General features: G+C 37.1%; 1 protein-coding gene across 1 annotated transcript in view; it reads right to left on the reverse strand.

Moving 5' to 3' along the window:
* The window catches only part of POLA1 (DNA polymerase alpha 1, catalytic subunit), a 186,488-nt gene that overhangs the window by 36,523 nt on the left and 128,653 nt on the right, over positions 1-21,312 (reverse strand). Inside the window, 1 exon segment of the mRNA XM_026791818.2 lies at positions 7,257-7,353. Coding sequence (XP_026647619.2) covers positions 7,257-7,353 — 97 coding nt within the window.

The raw sequence follows: 21,312 nt of genomic DNA on the forward strand, positions 1-21,312 counted from the left end.
TCTAAAATACATTTCTTATGAGACTTAAAAATCATACAGATAATTGTATCTTTTTAAAAATCTCTTTAAGCCCTAGCTTTACATTATCTTTCTGATGCCTAGGCAGACATACTGAATGCACTTTACGGAGTTAAATTGTTTACATTTATCTTTCCAATTTCTACTAAAATAATTTTTTTAGAAGTAGCACTGATGTCAGAATTCTGGTATCTAAAACACAGGAATTTGTAACTTTTTTTTAGCACCATCAGATCCATGAAACTTTTGGATCTTCTAAAAGGAAAAACATGCTAGTCTTGCACTTTTCTCTGCAGAAAAAAAGCAAACTGCTGTGAGAAGCTGAAGTCACTAAAACGCTGTCATTTCTGGCTTGCAGTGAACAACAGCAGAACTGATCCCCATCAAAAAAAACAAACCCCAAACTTTACTACTAAGCAGATGAAACCACAAAGACAAAGGTCTCTATAATAAAAATGTCAGTGTTTCAGACAGAAAATAAACAGTGAAGAAAAAACTGTTTCAGAAATACTTTCTGTTTAGAGAAACTCACAAGAGAAGTGATAAAGGAAGAGGCAGATGACACCATTCATGGATTAGAGATGACAAGCTGACCTGCACCTATTCATGCTTGAGTAGGAAAAAAATCCTGAAGTGCAAATGAGAAGATATTTCTGCTCACTTTTTCCCACATACAAAAAACCCCATGGTCAAATAACCATTCCAATTTATGAGTCAGAATTTAGCTAAGCCACTACTTCATCCCATCTGCAACATTAATACAATGTGCAAGGGAAAAAAGTCTTCATTAATCAAAACCCTTTTTTTAATGTCTGAGCCACAGTAAATGCACTCCTCTCATGCCACAGATTTTCCACATTGTAGACATTTTATAACAGTTTTAACTCATTATTTCTATTTATTTCCTTCACAAGTAGAGAAAACAACTCCAAGAGAGGTGTACCAACTCATTATATTTTATACTCAGAGAAAGGGTTATAGAAATGTACAGTGTCAATGGAGTTTATTTAGATTTTGAAGGTTTAACAAAAAGACAACATTATCAGAAACAGAATGGAGAAAACATCACACTTAAGATCTTAAAAATGTCTAATAGCAATAAAAAGGCACAATCATTAGGGGAGGATAACCTAAGATTTAAAGATAATGTAACTGCCATATACTACATCAAAAGGCTCAAAAACCCTATTGCACATAATTTTCAGTAGGTTTTGCTTTCCAAAAAAGTTAGATTTAAAACCACTCAAGAAATCTCAAGAAATAGTGAACTCAAATTAAAAAGACAAAAGTTCACAAGTCTTTCGCTTCAAAACAACACATTAAAGAAAAATGAAGAAGTGCTTTTGAAGAAAGATTAAATTCTTGAAAATTATTATTTTACAGTCCAAACAAGATGATTGGAAGACAAAGTACTTGACAGCAAATGTGCAGAGGAGCTTTTATTTGCTTGGATGTGGAAATCACTACAGTGAACTGAAGTCTTAGTGATGGTGCCTGGAGGTGTGATGCCATCAGAAATGTTTTTTTATTGAACTGCTCCTTCTGAAAAGGGACAGGCCAGGTTTCAGCTGCTGCCATCTCACAAATAAATGCACACACACAGAGACACACCTAGATAATAGATACAATCTGTCCTTATAGTCCACTGGAACTCACATGTAGAAAACTGTATCCCCTTTCTTAACTACTGCAACAAGCACTTTGCTGTAGTCTTCTGTCTGTATATTGATAAAAACATGGAAAATTGTTCTGATTTACAAAAAGTCTTCCATTAAAAAAAAAAAAAAAACACTCCAGTCTGCTACTTGACACACCAAGTTATGAACAGTGAGGAAAAACATTCACCACTGAACTGACAGGATTCACACAAATATTCAGAACTGATTTTTTTTTACATCTAGGTCTAACAGCCCAGAAGAGTTTCTTTTTTCCCCAACATAATTTTTCAGTTTATTCATCCATAAAGTAAAATAGGGATTTTTGATGTTTGCATGGAAGGGTGAAGTGAGGTGCAGACAAGAAGCTGTAATAAAAGCATGAAAACATCCTTTGAATATGCATTTGGTTTTACAAAACTACAGCCTGTAAGTATATGATCAAAACAATTACATTCTATTTCCACAAAGTGGCATATACCTCAAAGATGTAGGTCTCCCTGCTACACAGGAATATTTAACTGCTCTTCCCAAAGTTATCTTCCTCCCACCCTCACTTTCTTCTGCTTATCCATTAAGAGGATATGCTGAGACTTTTCAGATTCAAACCTCCATGGGTTGTTAAATATATTCTGGGAAAGAATCCACCATAGCAGCTCTGCACTTTCTGTCTCTGAAACACTCAAATATCTTGCAAACAACATTTGTGACCTTCCCTCAGAGAAATGGGGCAGCTGAAGGGCAGTAGCTTCCAGTCCCTTTCTACTGTATGGAACAGACGAGGATCCTATTTCCCCAAAAAGATCACAGCACCAGAAACAGCTTCAGGGATACTAATGCATTGGGAATAAGCAGACTCCAGCATCCTTAAGTTCTATTTGATGTCAGATGATGTCAGGGGAAACTGGAGACATCTGTGCAAGGCACAGTAGCTGTAGTGACTTTATGGGGGCTCCATTTCTCTTCGCTTTCAGAGGTTTTCATTTTACTGTAGCAGAAGCAAAATGAAAACAGTAATATCTTTGAATACCTAACAATATCAATTTTTGAATGGAATAATGAGATAAAGATTACTACACTCTATTTTGATCTCCTGATGACATAGCCATAAAAAGACATTGGTTTCCATTCTGCAGTTAGAGCACAGAGAGTGAGCATACTTCTGTATTTGAACCTCAAATGTTCAAAATCACTGATAGTTGGCCTAACCTTTTTCATCTACATGAAGAGAGGATGCTACTCCTTTGCTACTCCTGCTGCTTTTCACTGCTCTGCTTGCTCACCTAAGTAGCAATGTCTGATTAAACCCACAGCCCAGCTTTAAAACCTGTTAGAAAGTGCTGAAAACATGCTGAGTATGTTGCTACTCACAACAGAGCATTTTTTCCCTTTTAAGATTAAAAAAATAATTGAGAACAAACAGCCCTTCTAGTATCACTGGTATCTTAAATTAGGGGCTTGGGAATACCAATATTAAAAATTAAACTGGTTTTTAACCTAATACTAACTGTGCAACAGTTCCTAATTTAGAAAGACAGCCCAGAATTTTCAGAATTTCACTTTTTGTAGTATGGCAACAAAGAACCTTGCACTGTATTACAATGTTAACTCCATTAAATTGTATCATCATAACAGACCTTAAACTTCCAGATGAAAGGAAACATCAGTATGGAGGAGAAATGCTAGTATTAATAATAGGACAAAATACCCATAAATATATAATCCAAATATTCCTGAGTGGTATAATTGAATGCTAACTTTACCAGTCACTGAAACAAGAAAACATCATGTAGACCAGTCAGCTTATTCTTGATTCTTACAGGAAAAAGATGGAACAATATCTAATGATTACAGTAGATCCCAAATAAAACATGAGTGAATGATGTTCTAATCACCACACTAGTATAAATAAGCAGAAGTAGAGTCTGTAAAACATATTAATTAATCCTTTTGCTGTATTCCTCTGTGGTAGGCCTGAACTACTGGAGGTCTAGGAAAAAACCCAAGAAACAAAAACCAACCAACCAAACAAAAAAACCAACCACCAAACACAAAGAGAAGTGGAAAACTCTCCTGCTGTTCCTCCACAAAACAGGTTAGGAGTTGAAAGAGACTTAGAATACAGCATTGCATGTTTTAAATATGTAAAACTCACTAAGAGAACAGTGTATCACCCATCGTGTACAGAATAAGCTTCAGAAAGCAAAATTCACCTCAGATACCAAAATCAGCTCTCTACAGTAAGTGCAGTGAAAACACCAAACACCACAAGAATCTGTGTGTACAGCTTGCCAAGGTGGAGAACCTGCATTGCCAGAGGATTGTTAAATTTAGCCCACCTGTAAAAAAGTAGGCTGTGGTATTGATCCTCTAGCAGGGAAAGGAAGCAGCTTGGATATCTTTTTGAACTCCCACGGATTTCACAATTATTATTTTAGATTTCATTTCAACAAATAGTGTGGGTCTTCATTATAAATAGCTGAACAAACACAACCTGCTCTGTAATTAAGATTCTGTATTTTGAAGAGGCAAGAGCAGAAAATGCAACTGAACTACTAGCAAAATCTCAAGGTTCTGAATGAAATAAGACATGAATTCCTTCAAATTACAGTGGAAAACAGATTTATATCTTCAATCTCTAGCCATCAAAACTTTTTTCTTTTTAAAGAAGAACATTCCAAGACAAGCTGCTAATAGGAATAAACAGAATCTACAAAAAAGAAGAACTGGTGTTTAAAAATTCAGGAAAAATGGCAGTAAGAGGTAGAAACAACTAAGTCCCTGCAATTTAGGCTTCAAGAAACAATGACCCAAAACAAAGCAAAAATTCTCCCCAAACCAAAATCAAAACAACAGTCAAGCAGTGGTTTAGTCACATACAAAGAGGAGACTGAAAATACCAAAGACATACAAAACCTACATTTAAATTTTGCCACCATTTTTGACAAAGACACTGATCACAGATCAAGGACAAAATGGCTTGTGAATGATGGCATGGAAACAAAATCTTTTTTGTTACAAGGGAAAATAAATTCTAGCTTCATGTTATAAAGGGGAGTTCACCAGATTTTCATTTCAGACCTACAACAAAAATTGTACATGAAAATTATTTAATCCTACATAAAGTGTAGTATATCAGCAAAATATGTTACAAGAAAACAGAGGACACTGACACAAATATCCATGGATAATAACTGTCAAATTCTGCATATACTGTAGAAAAATATCCTCTTGCCAAAAGAGATATGAAAAACAGGACAGAATTATACATCGGTTTACCACACCCACAAAGCCAACTGCTTTGAAGAGAACCAATTGTCAAAGGAAAATTGAGAGATTTAATTTATCTGGCCTTGACTCCTGCTGCAACACCAAGACTGAAATCACTGGCTCGCTGAAGAAGATAATAGAATAATTTTCAAACAGCTACAAAAAAGTAAAAAATACACCATGCTGAAAGGTTAACTGTCCAAGAGAAAAAAGACCTACTAGAATTCTTACAATTCTTTAAGAATTACTCTGAAAACTAATTTTATTGAACTTAGCAGTCAGGGTCCAAGAAAGATTTTCCCATTAAAGCAGAAGGTGGTAAATTATGTGGATTCAGAAGCCACCATACTATTTTTCAGAGAGAATTTATTAACCTTGAAGTCTAATATTATAAATGAGATTAAGCAGTCAAAAATTAATGAAACCAGGAAAATTAAGTAAAACAAGTGCCATGAGCCTGAGATATGAATAAACCCATGATTCTGAAATGACAGGAAGAAAAGAAACCCTCTCAAACCTCAGGATTTTTATCATTATTTCAGTAGAAGCTGATGATATGAACAGCTATGAACAGGGTGTAGGTGGCTCAAGAAAGCACCACAAGATCTAATTCCAGCAAATATACAGACCCAGCGTACAAGACACTGGAGAGACACCATCTGAAATACAACATAATTTCTAGATTTTCATACTCCAAAGATTAATTCAACCTAGAGAAGACTGCACACAAAGGTGCTAAGAGGAAGAATCACACAGCAGAGACCAATTCTTCTTAAAAAAAGCTAAGAGTGTCTCTGCCTTAGTTGCAAACAAAACAGAGATGTCATCACTGTTTCCAAAAGCATAGCAGAGAACATCAGGGAAGTAAAACAAATATTTAGTGAATGGCCATAAAATAGCCACAAACAAGTTAGAACATGAAAATTATAGTGAATTTTTAGTCATCACAGATCAATAGGCTGAAACGCATTTTGGAACGGCCGCAAAAGGAGAAGCACCTTTGAGTGGTGAGAACCACTCACAGGTTTCCAAGTGAAGTTCCAGAAACTTGCAGTCCTGAAAAATGCAGCAGAATGCTGTAGCAAGGGATTGGATGTGATCATCCATGACATGATCTCTACTGATGATTTCTACTCTTATGCCCTTGTACTGGGTGAGAGACCTACACACAGTTTGGTTCCAGCCACCAGCAGCATCCACTCCACAACGTTCCCTCAGTCCATCTTCAGAGATGTATCAGACTGACATGGCTACACACTGGGACCTCCTTGGATGTACAAAGCTACTGTGAAATGCAGGCAGCAGAGTGAGTTCACTGACTTAGAGCAATCAGGAGAGGAAATGAGAACCTCTGCAAGAAGAAACATAAGTCCAAGAGGCCAAAAGCAGCCTATTTGCTTATTTGAGCAGGTTTTAGCTAAGAGGTTACATTATTTTCATTTCCATATGTGGCTTATCAAAATAACATTTAGAAATACTGAGTTTTATTTAATCTCTTTTCATCAGTCAGTAACTTAAGTGCAGATGCAGGGCAGGGGTGGGGATGATTTTGACAGCAGAGCAGCCATCAGAACACAGACAGTCCCAACAGCAGCACCTTTTCCCCAGAGGCACCTCCAGATCCACGGAGGACACAGCCCAGTGCTCTCTGTGGACATCATGCTTCAGTGGTGGGACCCAAACATGCCTTTTTTCAATAATTCCAAGCATTAGCCCACTCTCAGAAATGTTCTTCTGTCAGCTTGAAAATCACTTAGCTGCACAAAACCCATTGATCCGTTACAGCTTAGAAATGTCTTAGTTCAGAAATGTTATGGTAATTGGGAGAAGACAAAAAAAATCTTCCTAAGATCAGGTTAATCTGTATTTTATTTTAGAGAGGTCTGCAGACAATTAGCATTACTGCTTTTCTTGTGTCCTCATTTTTTCTCCCTGATAAAAAGTGTCTCTTCAATACTAACAGTTGAATGCAAATTTTAATTATGAACATATTTTAATTAATCTGTTAACTGAAGGTAACATGTCCTTCAAGCAAAGGGATTCTCTAAGCGTGTAACATGCAAGAAAAGCACATTTTCTAAAACACGGTAACTTCAAAAGCAGAAAGGGGGTATATAACATATTCTTAAAGTGGTGAACTCTGTCTGAACACATTCCCCTCTTTTTACAGGGGATTCTTAAATTCATACTTTCTTCTACTTTATGTTTTAGATTACAGCCTCATGGTTCAGATTTGAAGAGTACAGTAGGTCTAGTGTCTAGCATGCAAATTGCTACTGCAACATTGTTAATTAATTAAAAATTTATCCATACCTCTCTCTTCCTCAGTAACCACTTTATCCATCGCATAGTCCACATCAAAAATGTATCGGTAGAAGCAGAGCTGAGTGTACAGGGCCTTGTCAGAATACTGCAATGTAAGAAGATAGCAATTAAAAACCCAACCCAAAAGTGTGTCTCTTGTATCCATTTCTAAGTCCACTATTAAAAAGTGATTATTTCTATTTGGGTTTCTTCCAACAGTTTATGTTTATATGACCTAGTCATGTCAGCTTTTGGAATTATTATTACAGGGTCCTTATTACACTTCTATACCTTCCTCACAATTTACACCAAACACTTACATGAATCAACTAAACTTGTAAGTTCTTACAGAAACTTAAAATACATTTATCCATTCTTATAGATACACATATCACAATGATGCCTTAGCAAGAAAATGGAAATCATAAGAATGACAAGACAAAGGAATAATTTTGGTGCTTTAATATATTGTACAATACAATGAACTGAGAAAAAAATAATTAATGTCTATTTTTTTATGAGTACAGGTGTTTGTCTGTATTCCCCTCCTCCCACTCCATCTGTGGTTCCTTAATTTGAGAATGTCTCACCCAAATAAGAACAAGTGCATATACACCTTTACAGCTGCATCATCACCTTGCTCTACACATCTGTGAAGGCTACTGCATGTTAATAATCACACATGCAGTTCAAAAATCTGCAGATGTGTACCTGTAGAATATGCTACTCAATTAAATGGTCTGAAGGCCAGTTATGTCAAGCCTCTCTGCTATTCCTCTAATTCCAAAGTGCACACCTGGATGCTCTCCTACCACTGCCGCTGTTCTGTGCTCCAAAAATTGCTTGAATAGACATGAGATTCATCTAGACCACACTACAATTAAAACCTTTCAAGTTCATCTCTTGCACTTTTGTTCCATATAATGACATTCCTCTTCCTGCTGTTTAAGATACTGAATTTTAGATATTGGCAAACAATGGTTCAAGGGGCTGTTCATTACAAAGAATAATATCATTTTAACAGCATCAAATTTGGAAGTAGTGTCCATTTTAATGTATTTTGTGCAGAGACAGACATACCCAAACCTTCAAAGATTTTCTTGATGAGCTATAAAACATAGGATGTGGTTAAACCAACAGGAAGCTGCCACGCAGCATACCACTAAGAAGGATCCTGAAAATGCAGTGGAAGAGCAACTGGTAAACTATTTCTGCTTTAGGGAATTCTACTTTAACTTAGCTTTTCAGTCTTCTGCCCATTCAAGCCAAGTTTTGCTACTACATTCAGCTAATTTTACACTTCTATTGACATGCAATAAGTATCCATAACTATTAAGCAAGTCATGTTGAGACATCTGACAACTATTACAACTGCTTACTTATTTTTTATATATTTTAACAGTATAGTTTTTTTCCACTTCATGTGAACCTATTTTAAAAAAAGCCACACAGAAGCATATTTTATTCCTTATTAGCTATTCTACGATATGCATCATCATTATACTATTATACACCAGTTATTTTTAGTAAATCCTGATTACTGCTTCCTGAAGAAGAAAAAAGGAGGACGACAGCGATTAAGTTATTTGTTTAGTTTTTTAGATTCAGCTGTAATTGCTGGTACACATCTCCCTGACTGCACACATGAAGCAGGTTGAATAGAACACTGAAATTACCTCCTTCATAATAGTTTGTTTTGATAATGTATTGTGTGTCGAGATGATGAGAAACAGTTGCTGTCAATTTGATTAGCCATTATATTTTTATGTTAATTGCCATTATTGGGTCCATTCTGTTTAGTGTCACCATAGAAGCCATACAATGTTAGCATAAATAACAAATTGGAGTAAATTAGGAAGATATATTTTTGCCAATTCATTTTAATTGCCCCTCAGTCCTTCCGTCGGTTAACGCAGCTGTTGACCCATAATAAGCGCTAGGTCAATATAGCTGCTTGTCAATTCAGAAATGCAAAGTGCTGTGTTGCTGGTAATGGATATACAACAACCTTTGCCAGCCAACTGAAGCAAACGAATGACAACTCACACGAAAGAATAAAGCATCAGCTATAGAGTTTCGTGACCTGATATTAGTAGGCAGGCTAATTGAAAGTCACTGCTTAAATGGATAAAGAAAGTACAAAAATCAGTATGAAAAAATGTATACATGCACACATAGGCAGATATATACACACACATGCTTTTTTTTTTTATTGATAATGTCCTAGTATCTCCTTCCCTTTAGCTTCCTGTATCTTACACTTAAGTAACTGGTAAAAAACAAAACATTTCAAGATTTTCATGCAATTAAGTATTAATATCATGGCATATTTATGAATACAAGGACAAGGCACCTTAAATTTGAAAAGACTTTAAGAACTACTTATATCACCATTTCTTACATTTTCTTCATTTCTGACAATCTGTAGGTTTAAAAAAGGGGAAAAAATCCCAATGCCTAAAACTTTAAAACCAAATAATGTTTAATTTTAACAGCCATTCTTTTGTGTAAATAAAACCCAAGATCCCAGCATTACAGGAACAACTAGAGCTAATTTTGTATCATCATTTATGCATTCTTTCTTCCTTGGAAAGACTGAATGGCGAGCACATGAAAATAAAATTCTATTTCCAAGTCTTTATTTACTCCATGATGTTTGATTTCTTTATTTCCTTAAGAACTAACTTCTGCAGGTAAGTCTGCTTCTTTCAGAGCTTCCACTCATGGAAAGAACATTTTGTTCTTTTCATGCAACCGAACTATTTTTTTTTAAATTGCATTTAAAACCACAATCAACAGATGAAGGAACAAAAGGTATATATTTTTCATTCAAAGTTATTCACTTCTTTGACAGAAAAATTAGGCTTCTAATATAAAAATAACAGATGCATTAAAAATAAACCATTGTGTTTAGCCAACAAAATATTAATTTAAATCTAGGTTTGAAATGGTTGTAGAACTGTTTCCTGTAGCATCATGAGGCCAACTGCAAATCTCCAACTGCCTTCCCAGGAAGAATTTAAGATTACACAAGATTATGCAGCAGGAAACCTATGATGTCTTATAAGAACTGGTGAGTTATGAACACTGGAAAAGCAAATTTTCCTATGACTAAGCATAAAGCACTCGGTTTGAAAAGAAAATTATCTTGCTCAGCTACCACACACACCAATGTCCACCAGGGCACACAAAAGGAAAGGAGAATTCTCAGGAGCTCCTGAAGGACAGCGGTGCCTCCACACACGGCCAAGGCCACCCTGCTCCAACACAACATCTGGCTCAGCATCTGCCCTGCCCCTGCAGCTGCTGGTGTTTGAACAAGGCACTGGGCTGAAGGGAAGCACCATCTCTTCTCCTGTCTCACAAATGCATAAAAACTCAGCTCCAGTGCAAGGTTCCCTTTCATACACACTCCAGCCATACCAGACCGCTCCCTTGCTCCAAAAAAAGTGTAGTCAGAGAGTAAAAAAATAGCCAGTGTCCTCCTTTCCTCCTCTTTTTTAAAACTGCAAAAGCTCAACTTCCAGAAATTAAGGTCCCTGGAAAGACTTAACCATTGGCTGCCATCTTTCTACCCTAAACACAGGGCAGTTTTGAGGAGAAATCAAGATGCACAATCTCCAATCTCCCACCAGCTTTTCTGTTATTTAGGAAGTTTGGTGGCAGCTGCATTAAGGTGTTGATATTAGAAGGTTTCTCCCTCAATGCTGGTTAGTTTAAATTACATTCCAAGGAATTTCACTTGGGATGCCTCACTGTCCTTCCTCCTGTTGGGAGGGCACCCAAGAGGGAAACACACCAGCCTCTAAAACCCACTCAGTACTGAAGGGCAGCACAGCGACCTAGAGAATGAGGTAAGAAATCAGGAAAAGAGGGAAAGACAGAAGGAAAAGCTGATGGAAACTCAGAACAGCAAGGCAGCAGAAGACTGAACTAGTGATCCTAGTGCTGATGTTTTACTCATCTGGATGCAGTGCAATTTCACAAAACATCTTTTAACCAGCACACAAAACCTCCATATCTTGAAAGTGTGCATTTAAACAGGTCAGACAACTAGATGTCCTTATTTAGATTAATTTTAGAATCATAGAACAGTTTGGGTTGGAAGGCATCTTAAAGATCATCTAATTTCACCCCCCACTGCCATGGGCAGGGACAGCTTCCACTAGACTGCTTCCACAAGGTTGCTCAAAGCCCATTCCAACCTGGTCTGCAACACTTCCAAGGGATGGGGGATCCACAGCTTCCCTGGGCAGCTTGTTCCAGTGCCTACAACCCTCACAGTAAAGAATTTCCTCAGAACACCTAACCTAAATATATGCTCTGCTAAAATTGTTCCCCCTTGTCCTGTCGTTACCTGCATGAAACTTCACTGTGAATTCCTGCATTAACCAAATACATGATGGTCAATGCTTCTTCAAAACTCTTTACTCATATTACTCCGCAGTCTTTCATTTATTCTCTGGCATCTCCCAAATCCTTATACTTCTCTATAGTCCTGCCACACTCAAAACTCTTTAAGTGTTTTCTGCATCCTCACTTTTTCTGCCCTTCTGCTTTCTTCTGCACCTGACTCTCTCCCATGTCTTCAAGCCCTTCCTATGGTGTATTCTTTGTTTACTGTTGTGTCACCTATGGTTTTAAGGATGATAAAGGTAGTAAGAAATTAAATAAAATCCACCAAAAAAATCCACCATTTAGTTTGCTAACTCTGATAGACTGCTTGGCAAAAGAGATAATTTCCACAGGCTACAGAAGTTATTTGTATTACTTCAATTAATTATAATACAAAACAGTGGCACCACTTCATTAATCAGCTGCTTGAGAGAGTTACTTTTGTGAAAAGCCTTTTTTATAATTTTGATTAAAAAGAATAGAGGCTCTTACTACTGTGGTATGATTCAGTATGTCCATCAAACAAATCCTTAATATTTTAAAAACAGGAAAGAAATGAAAGGAAACAGAAAAGAAGTCTCTTGGCAGAAAAATGTGTCTTAGGAAGTCTTTCAAGGCTTAGATGTAATGGAGCAAAGCATACAGGAAATACTTCAGTGCTTTGAGAGGCATTTCCTCCCCTCCCCCCCTTAGAAAGATGCAGTAATTAAAACCTAATTATTATCTTCATTTTAAACAAAACCTAAAGTGAATACCAATTAATAACAACATACTAATGAGCATCTGCTGTGATGAAATTGAATATGAATGTGCTGCAAATTTCGGGTAATTTATTTTTTCGGGGAAGTGCCACTGGTCTCAATCCACTGCTAGAAGATTGTATAGACTGCACACATCTTCCATCATGTCTCTTATGTGCAGCAATTTTTTATTTTTCAAAAAAAAGGGCATACTTCAACTTTGTGGATGTTTATATATCCAAATGCTATCCATGCTAAAATGATTTGAAGGCAATCAACTACTGTGTCATGTTTTACACACCTCACATGTTCTTTTAGCAAAGCCAGGGCAGTTGCATTGCCCACAACCCCTATTCACCAGCAGATTCTGAAGGCAGATGCTCCTGCATGGCAAGAGCTCACCAAGTGTGAATTCATGTTATACTACACACTGTGTGCTCCTTGCCTCATGCTGAAGTCTGGTCTTCTTGTGCACCACAAAGCCTGGTTAAAACACAGTGCTGGTCTAAGTCAAATAGGCTGAAATAAAGTGCACACCACTTTCACTCAATTCCATTAACAACAAGAGAAGTTTAGTCACCATCGTTCCTGACAGAAGCCTTGGAAATAAAGTAAATAGAGAGGGTTGTGTGTATGTGGTTTCCTTCCTAACCCTCCTAACTATCTACCTGCTCAATCAATATTGGGTTTTTTTAGTGATTTTGACTCACAAACTCCACTGAAGTAGTAAAAGAAAACTGAAATGGGCATAAGTAGGATTTAGATGGGATGAAATTTTCCCTAGCAGTTATGCTAACATGTATGTATGACAAAAGAAGAGATCTTTACATATACATGCAGCAGTCAATGAAGAGGGAAAAAAGCCCAGCAGAAGACTGGACATTTGCACATTACAAGATTTTTTTTTCCATTAAGTAATTGAAATGAAAAGAGCTTTTCCTGTTTAAAATCCTGTCTAGCAATTACTGAAAACATTAAAAGCCCTGCTCCTCTCTTCCTTGGAGAGATGTTGCTTTTTAAACAAAAAGACTGCATGTCATCTATGCCTAACAAACAGTTTCTCATTTTAATGGGATGCAACCCTCTCCCCTGATGCTGGTCCTGTGTGTGCACTACAGCTCATCTGAACATGTAATAAACCACACCCAACTCGCTCACCCAGCCAAAATCACCTCTTTTCTAATCTGGCAGAACACTAATCCCCAAATTCTACTGCATCCTCATGTGGTGAACAGCTGGCACGAGGTGAAACAGAAAACTGATGGTAGCTGATGTGAACAGGCCAAAATAGCTGCTGCTATTAAGGGAAGACAGGATGTTTCCTGCTTTTAGTTTTGGGCTTGAGTTCTGCCTTGCACCCAGCACTCAAACTCATCTGAGCAGCACAGTTATCACACCTGGCAGTGAAACACAGGTATTAAGTAAGAATCACTCTTTTTCTGGTGTGTGGGAATCACTTGCCTCACATACCTTCAGTATACACTTGTCATTGCAAGTGTTCTTCACTTGGAAATTTTCAGCATCAATATGTTTATGACTAATTTTTGATATTACTAATATTTAATACAATTATACATGACACAAGCACATAAAACTTGTGACTGAGCCTTTAACAAGACCAGACACTATATGCTCTGAAGGAGCTTTTTTGGTAAGAACATTATAACAGCAATTAGTGACTAACAGCAATGACTAATTGTTGGATGAAGCTCTGAGCAGCCTGGTTTAGTGAAATGTGTCCTTACCTAAGGCAGAGGGGTTAACAGTGGATGATCTTTTTTATGTTGTTCTAAAGGCTCTGAACATACACAAAACACACACAGTGGTCAACCACTGACTTACACCTGTAAACTTGGGTTTCTGGTCAAAGATACTTATTGTTAATGACAGTGGAATAGAAGAAAAAGGTACAGCAGCCAGGTTTATCAAAGAATTTAAGGCTTTGCATTCTAAATCAGATAAACAAAATACATTTTTAAAAATTAACTTCATCTGTAATCTGCCTCACAGATCTGGAGAGCCTCTAGAATATTAATGTTCTCCTCTGAAAGCAGTGTCATTGTTTAACTGAGGAATTTGCAGACTAATCAGTCTCAATATCCATCCTACACTGATGCACTTTTGGATAGAGATTGTACAGAAATACTCAAAGGTTAAAGTTTGAGGTTTTCCAAGCCAAACCAAACAAATGAACTTTACTGGACATCTAATGAAAGACAAATATGGCTCTGGAACCTGACTGACCCAGCAGCATATACAAGCAGAACTACAAAACTGTATTTTAAGAGTCTCTGATCAAGAATATTTGCACACTTCAAATAAATTTCTGCTTGAAATAAGCAGCACATAGATACTATCCTGTAACATACCTCTCCTTGGTATACAAGACAAATATAATTTTAAAAACCCCTCATGTTTACAATTTTAAGGGAAAACCCCAAGCACTTTCAAAGTCAGTCATCCATTGATGAATTTCTGGAATTACTTGACCCTTGATAATCTGGGATAAAAAAGTTAACAAAAAAGGCTTGGTGAAACAGAACTGCAAACCATCTCTGTAAAGCGAAGCTCTCATTTTGCTCTGGAGACAAAGCACCATGGCCAAGTATTCCCCAGCTAGCTTACACTAGCACAGCTCCAGAGCTCTGTCTCATGCTAGAGAATAGATGGATTTTATTCTAGAGAATGGATGGATCTACTCACTGAAGAGCATTCAATTGCAGTTAAATATAGGTCATTCAGCTTATTCAAAAGAGGAAAAATAAACACATGTAAGACCTCTCATCACTGAACAGAATTCTTTTAACTTTCAAGTAATTTCATGTATTTCCATAAAAAAATTGTAAAACCATAGCATTCTTTCTAACAAACAAGAACTGAACTATAAACAACTCACTTCAAAAAAGATGTGCTACTACAATTGCAAGAATCAAACACTCAGGACTCTGCTGAGATGCAATCTGCATACAAGACCTCCGTCCTTACTCATGGAGAATGCAGCACAATCCCTCACAATCCCACGCCTCTCACAGCTGGAAAACAAACCAAGTAGGGCCCAACCCAGAAGACTATATGAAAACACCTTAAGAGGAGTAAATTCTGCCTGTAGGGAAGGAATCTGCATAAGTTACCTCCCAGACCAGAACCAAAAATCAGCCATCTGTCATCCACAGCCCTGCCCCATGGCAAAGAGAGAGAGGCCATCACCAGAGGTCTCCTGGAGGTCTCTGCAGAGTAGGTACAGAGCTGCTTCTTACCATTTTATGCAATCTGCTGACATGTTCAAGAATGGTTGTGTATTGCCAAGGATGAGCAAAATACTCCTCATTATCTTTTCTGAGGCACATTTTGAGTCTCCTGTCTGCTTGCAAAAACAGAGGGTGCCACCCCTGATGTTACCCATGGCTCCCTGCAGCTGAACAATGGAAAAAGCTGGTAGAACAAGAGCTGCCCTCACATTCTAGGCTGTTGTAAAAGTACCAAGTTACAGTCTGGAAGTAAGAGAAGATATTCCTGTTTAGATAAATTAGTTTAATCTAGCTCAGTACTTGCAACCTTATTTTTATTTACTTCTTTTAGAAATAAAGTTCTTCCTCACTGATGGATACACTTTACACAAACATTTGGCATTTGTCCGCTATCCAGAAGCATACACAGTAAACCTGTGTAAGAAACCTGCCTTATACATATTTATTTAAATTAGACTTTCATTAAGAAATGGGTAATGTTGCATTTATTTTCCACAAAATAATGTATTAATATTTGTGAAAATCTTTTTTGGCAGAATCTTGATTATCATTTGACAAGCACAAGTAAATAATTTTAAAATGGTTTATTATTTAATAAACAGCACTATAAATAGGCTAGATACACAAGCAAATAAACTTGTCTAAATATGTTTTAGATGTAAAATAATGCATGTGAAAACAAAATAAAAAGCATCACTTACAGTAAGGGAACTAAAAATACTGCTTTGGATTACAGCATTCCTGTTTTCCAAGACTTCAGGAGTTGACTCCCTAAATTCTAGGTATTACAAGAGAGTAAAAAGTTTGAAAAGAGAGGTCTTCACCTTCACCTCCTAGTTTCTCACTTTTAAACAAACTATTATTTGAGCTCAAGTAAATAACCTGAAGCAAGATTTGATCTGATGTCTCTGGAGCACCTCCTTAGACTTTAACAGAATGGCTCCACTAAATGCTAAAGGACAGTAATGTCACACAGATGACAAAGTACAGGACAGCATCTTTTCTGCTAAGATCAGTTGTGCAAAAAGACACATGTCAGTGACTTATGAGGCAACTTTCAGCTACCCAAGGGTCAAAATCAATCAACACCTTAGGTACCAGACAACTCCACTGAGATTCCAGCTACTCCTCCCACATGTAGTCAATGTGATGGAAGATTTCTCCCCACACACTTTCCTTTCCAGGTAAAATACATCTTCTCTACACACATCTCTGGCATTGCCTGCCAGTCTAACAAGGTTCTGGGTGGCACATGTTTCACCAGACAATGCATGTTTAAAACTGATTGCCACCACTGTTAAGCTTTTAGACCACTTTGAGAAAAAGCCATAGATTCTGTCCTGTTCTGTGCCCTTCAATTGGGAAACCCAAACATGAAGAAAAAGACACCAATCCTAAGATTACCCACAAAGAAAAAGTGTAAGTTCACCTAAGAACAAGGCAAGAATTAAAAACTTGTAGTTTTTACTTTTACACTTTTTGTCCTGGAACATAAACACACCCTACTGACCGATAGGATAAAAAGTATAGTCAAAAGTGTTCTGAATATTCATGTTTCCCTCAGGGGCTAGAATTAAGCTTGGAGATTTTTGCCCTGGACATACACATCTATCTGGGCAGAACTATCTAGTTGTATTAGGAGTTTTGAATGTTCACATTCAGCAAGTGAAGAAATCTTAAATTTAATCTCTCAAACTTTACAACAAACTCATACAAATAACAGACAGGAAAACTTGCATGCTTTTTCTCAGCCCTGGCACCAAAACACTAAAGCAGGTCAGGCATTCTGACCTGAGTAAATTCTGACCTACAAGCTGGAAAGGAATGTGGTATAGTTATTATTAGACTTAGTACCTCCAAGTGCAAGGGATATTTTGTCTATAGGACAGAAGAAAAGCAGCTGGCTATGACTGGAAGAGACAGAACATCCCAGTTTGGCAGCAGTCCGCTGGTCTGAGTAACATTTTTTTCATGATTGGAAGAATTTTCTCATTAGACTACTACTCTTTGTCTTAGAGCAGTAGTTTAATAATTTAGAACTAGCAGCATTTAATTAGAAAGATACTTTATGTTTCTGATGATAGCAACCAAAATTTTCCTAAGAAGTTCAACATATCTGACAAGAAATTGTATCAAATGCTTCAAATATTGGACTATGTGCCACAAGAAAAGTTAAAACATGCAATCAAAAAAATACAACATCTGAGCATCTGCAACTTGAGAAGCTTCAATGAGAAGTACAACAGTACAAGACAAACATTCTCACCATAAAGAAACAATACTAAGAGTTAAGAAGTGTTACCAGCAACTTCTCTCTCCATTCTAGTGATCACACAGAACATACAGGTACTTGCAGTACAAAGCTATGTAACCATTCAAGTGTGCTGCAACAGTGAGAATCCATAGCAATGATAAATTGAGAAAGGGAAGAGTATGGACACCAAGGGTACGAAGTCAAGCAGCTCCCTCACAGGACTTCCTCCCCTCTTCCCCAAGCCTGTGACTGAAGCTACAGCCCTGCTCTAACAAGACAACCCATAAAAACAGGAGAGAGGGAAACAGAATTTCATTAACAGAACAGACACTTCAGAAAGTTTTCAGCAAGAACAAGTGACATCTGAACTTGAATGTTCAGATGGTTCTCGATCATGATGCAATGCTTGTAAAAACATTTGCTAAATCTGGACAGCTCAGATAAAACTGTTGTATTGCTCTCAGAAATGCTCATTTCCACTCAAAGAGGTGAACTTCACCAGATGTCTACAAAAACTCTACAGACAAAAAGAGAAACTGGAGACTTTGTCACATATTGACAACATTTGCATTAGAATAAACATCCCTACCATTTACCTCCATACCCACAAAAAGCAGCCCAATCACAACACAATACAGGTTAATTTTTCTAACAACACATAAAATTGTTTGTAAAGATTCACTCCTCCTCATCTAAGTAACTTATTTGCACCCACAATCTCTGCACACCGAATTTCACCCTCTGAGCAACCACCTTATTTTTCATCAGACACCAAATAGGCCCATCTTGAGACTGCACAGTGATGTTCTGCGCCTCTTCGGGAATACACAATTTTAGATGCCAGCTAAATCTGCCTTGTGAAAGACTAAAAGTAGAGAGAAGCTAGATTTCAGTAACCCTAAAAAGCAGCTAAGCAGACTGCCTGTCATGATATGTAGTTTAGAGAAATTCATAACCGATCCAACAGAATAAAAGCATTTACTAGGATGATGCTGGCTCTCCCTGGAGCTTCTCCTTCACACACCTCTTTGAGTGTTCATGCTGCAACAGGGACCCTCAAGAGAACTCATGTTGCTGCCATCACAGTACTCAGTGCTCAGCCATTTTGGCCATTCCACTCTCAAATGCATCTCCAAATCTTTCCCATTTAAAAAAGAAGTGTCTTATACTATACAAAAAGCTTGTAGGAGGCAAAACACAAGGAATCTCACAGGGAACATAAATTATGAATAATTAAGGCATGTAAATTGTTAAGCTAGTTAAGTTGTATTTCTGAGATTTAAAATACAGCCAAATGAAAAAATCAACCTGAAATTTAGGACCAGGGAAAATACTCATAAATGCAAGCAATAAAAATGTCAATCATGTAATTTTAAATTACAGTAAGGCTGGAAAAAAGTGACCTTATCCTTTAGAGTATCATGCAGCACCCCAGTGCCCAAATTACAGGGAATAAAAAGATGAACAAGGAAGAGGAAACTCCATTTGAGTAGAGAAAGAACAGACTGCCCAGAGAAGGTGCTCCCAGAGGATTTAGTAACAATACTCTAAAAAAGTAAATTGAAAAATGTATTTAGAAAAAGTAAACTGAAAAACTTCTGGCTGAGAAAAAAGTTAGATTGCCTAATTAGCCATCTTTATAAGCTAGACAGAACCACAGGAGCACCTAATAAAATACACTTACTGCAAATCATTGCCATTGTTCTATACTCTTATAACTTTATCCTTACAAAGTTATGATTTTAACATTGTTATTCTTAAATCTTACATAATTAAAAGCTCACTCCAATCCTGCACAGCAAGGCAGCTGATTTCCACATGTATGGCAAGTCTGACACACAAACAGCAGCCTGCTCATGTTGAGGCTGGGTCTGTACCACACATCAGGGCAGGTGACAGTGCACCTGAACCAACAGCAAAAGAATTCTTCAGAAAAAACACAGTTCCCCTTCAGCTCTCCCCAAGGGAAGTCTTTAGGGCTTTTCAGCTTCATGATAAAACCAAGACTAGTTGCTAGTAAGGGTGCATAGATGTCAAGGACAATATAGCCAAATACAGCCAGTTGGGAAAGTTTAGTATTACCTTCAATCTCACAGCTTTTACAGCAGACACTGTTTTTCACGGTCTTTTCATTACAGCCTTTCATCTTTATTCACCAAATTTATATATCCCACTCAATTTTATCTTCATTCCACTGTATAATTCTGCAATGGAAATTGTCTCTTGAAAGGATGTCATCTTTAATACATTGTTTCTTCACAAGGCTTCAAGACTGTATTATCTACATTAGGTAATCAATAACTTTTTGTTCAGTGATACACTGAATGTATTCAGTCCAGAACTGTCAATTCTCTTGTTAAGGTTTACACAAGTACAAGGGAAAACTGCAAGCTCAATTTTTTTCTTTTTTTTTTTTTTTTTGAAAAGGCTGGGGGAGTAGTGGATTTTTAAAAAGTATTTGTGTAGAAAACAATTAATAACTTTATACCTATAGTACAGCTAACTAGAGGAGCTGTCTCAAGCAGAAAAATAATTTTTATACTAGCTAGCTCATTGTTTGGAGCATGTATTTCAACATTTGGAATGAGGAATGGAGCTGAAAGCTGACTGGAAGACACAAATTAGGTTAGATAACAACAACCTTGTGTGGAAGCAGGAAAGCAGCCAAACCTCATACTATTTATTATCCATGCCAACAGGCTGTTTTGTTAGGTGAGGATTTTTGAGTGGTTTTCAGCAAGGGGAAGAGCATTCCAGCCTTCTCAACCTTATAGTGAGCACTCATCTGCATTATGCACTAGCTGGAACCTTTGAGCTCTTTTAACAAGATCACCCATGCAAAAATCTAGACGGCAGGATTAGAACACTGATGAACAGTAAAATAAAAAATGGAGAAAATGGCAGCATTTTCTTATCCTTGTGGAAGTACTGAAAGGTATTCTCTCTGTTTCTGCTGCCTGAGTATTCAGAAGCATGACACCCAACAAATCATCTAGGTCATGAAAACAGAGTAACCAAATGCAGATGTGCCTCTTCAAGCAAGAAGTTCAAGTATTTCTGTCAATACATCCAACTCACAAGCAACAGGAGATAACCTACAGAGCAGAAAAGCATTTCCCCCACATATCTCATCACAGGGTTATCAAAAAACCTAAAGGTTTCCACAGGGTTGTGCAATTTCTCAAAAGGAGTTTTGGATTAGACAGAACATGAACATTTCAGTTTTGTCCAGCACCACGTCACTAAACAAGACAGCCTACTCTTCAGCTCAAATCATGCTGAAAGTTTCACCTAGCACCATAACTGTTTTATCAAAATCTGTTCATAACTTTTCCACAAAGAAAACATAGGACAAAAAAAACCCCATTTCATGATGAAAACTGTTACCATTATAAGTTAGTTCCAAGAACACAGCTCTAACAAATGCT

The sequence above is a fragment of the Zonotrichia albicollis genome, chromosome 2, assembly GCF_047830755.1.
Source record: "Zonotrichia albicollis isolate bZonAlb1 chromosome 2, bZonAlb1.hap1, whole genome shotgun sequence".
Lineage (NCBI taxonomy): Eukaryota > Metazoa > Chordata > Aves > Passeriformes > Passerellidae > Zonotrichia > Zonotrichia albicollis.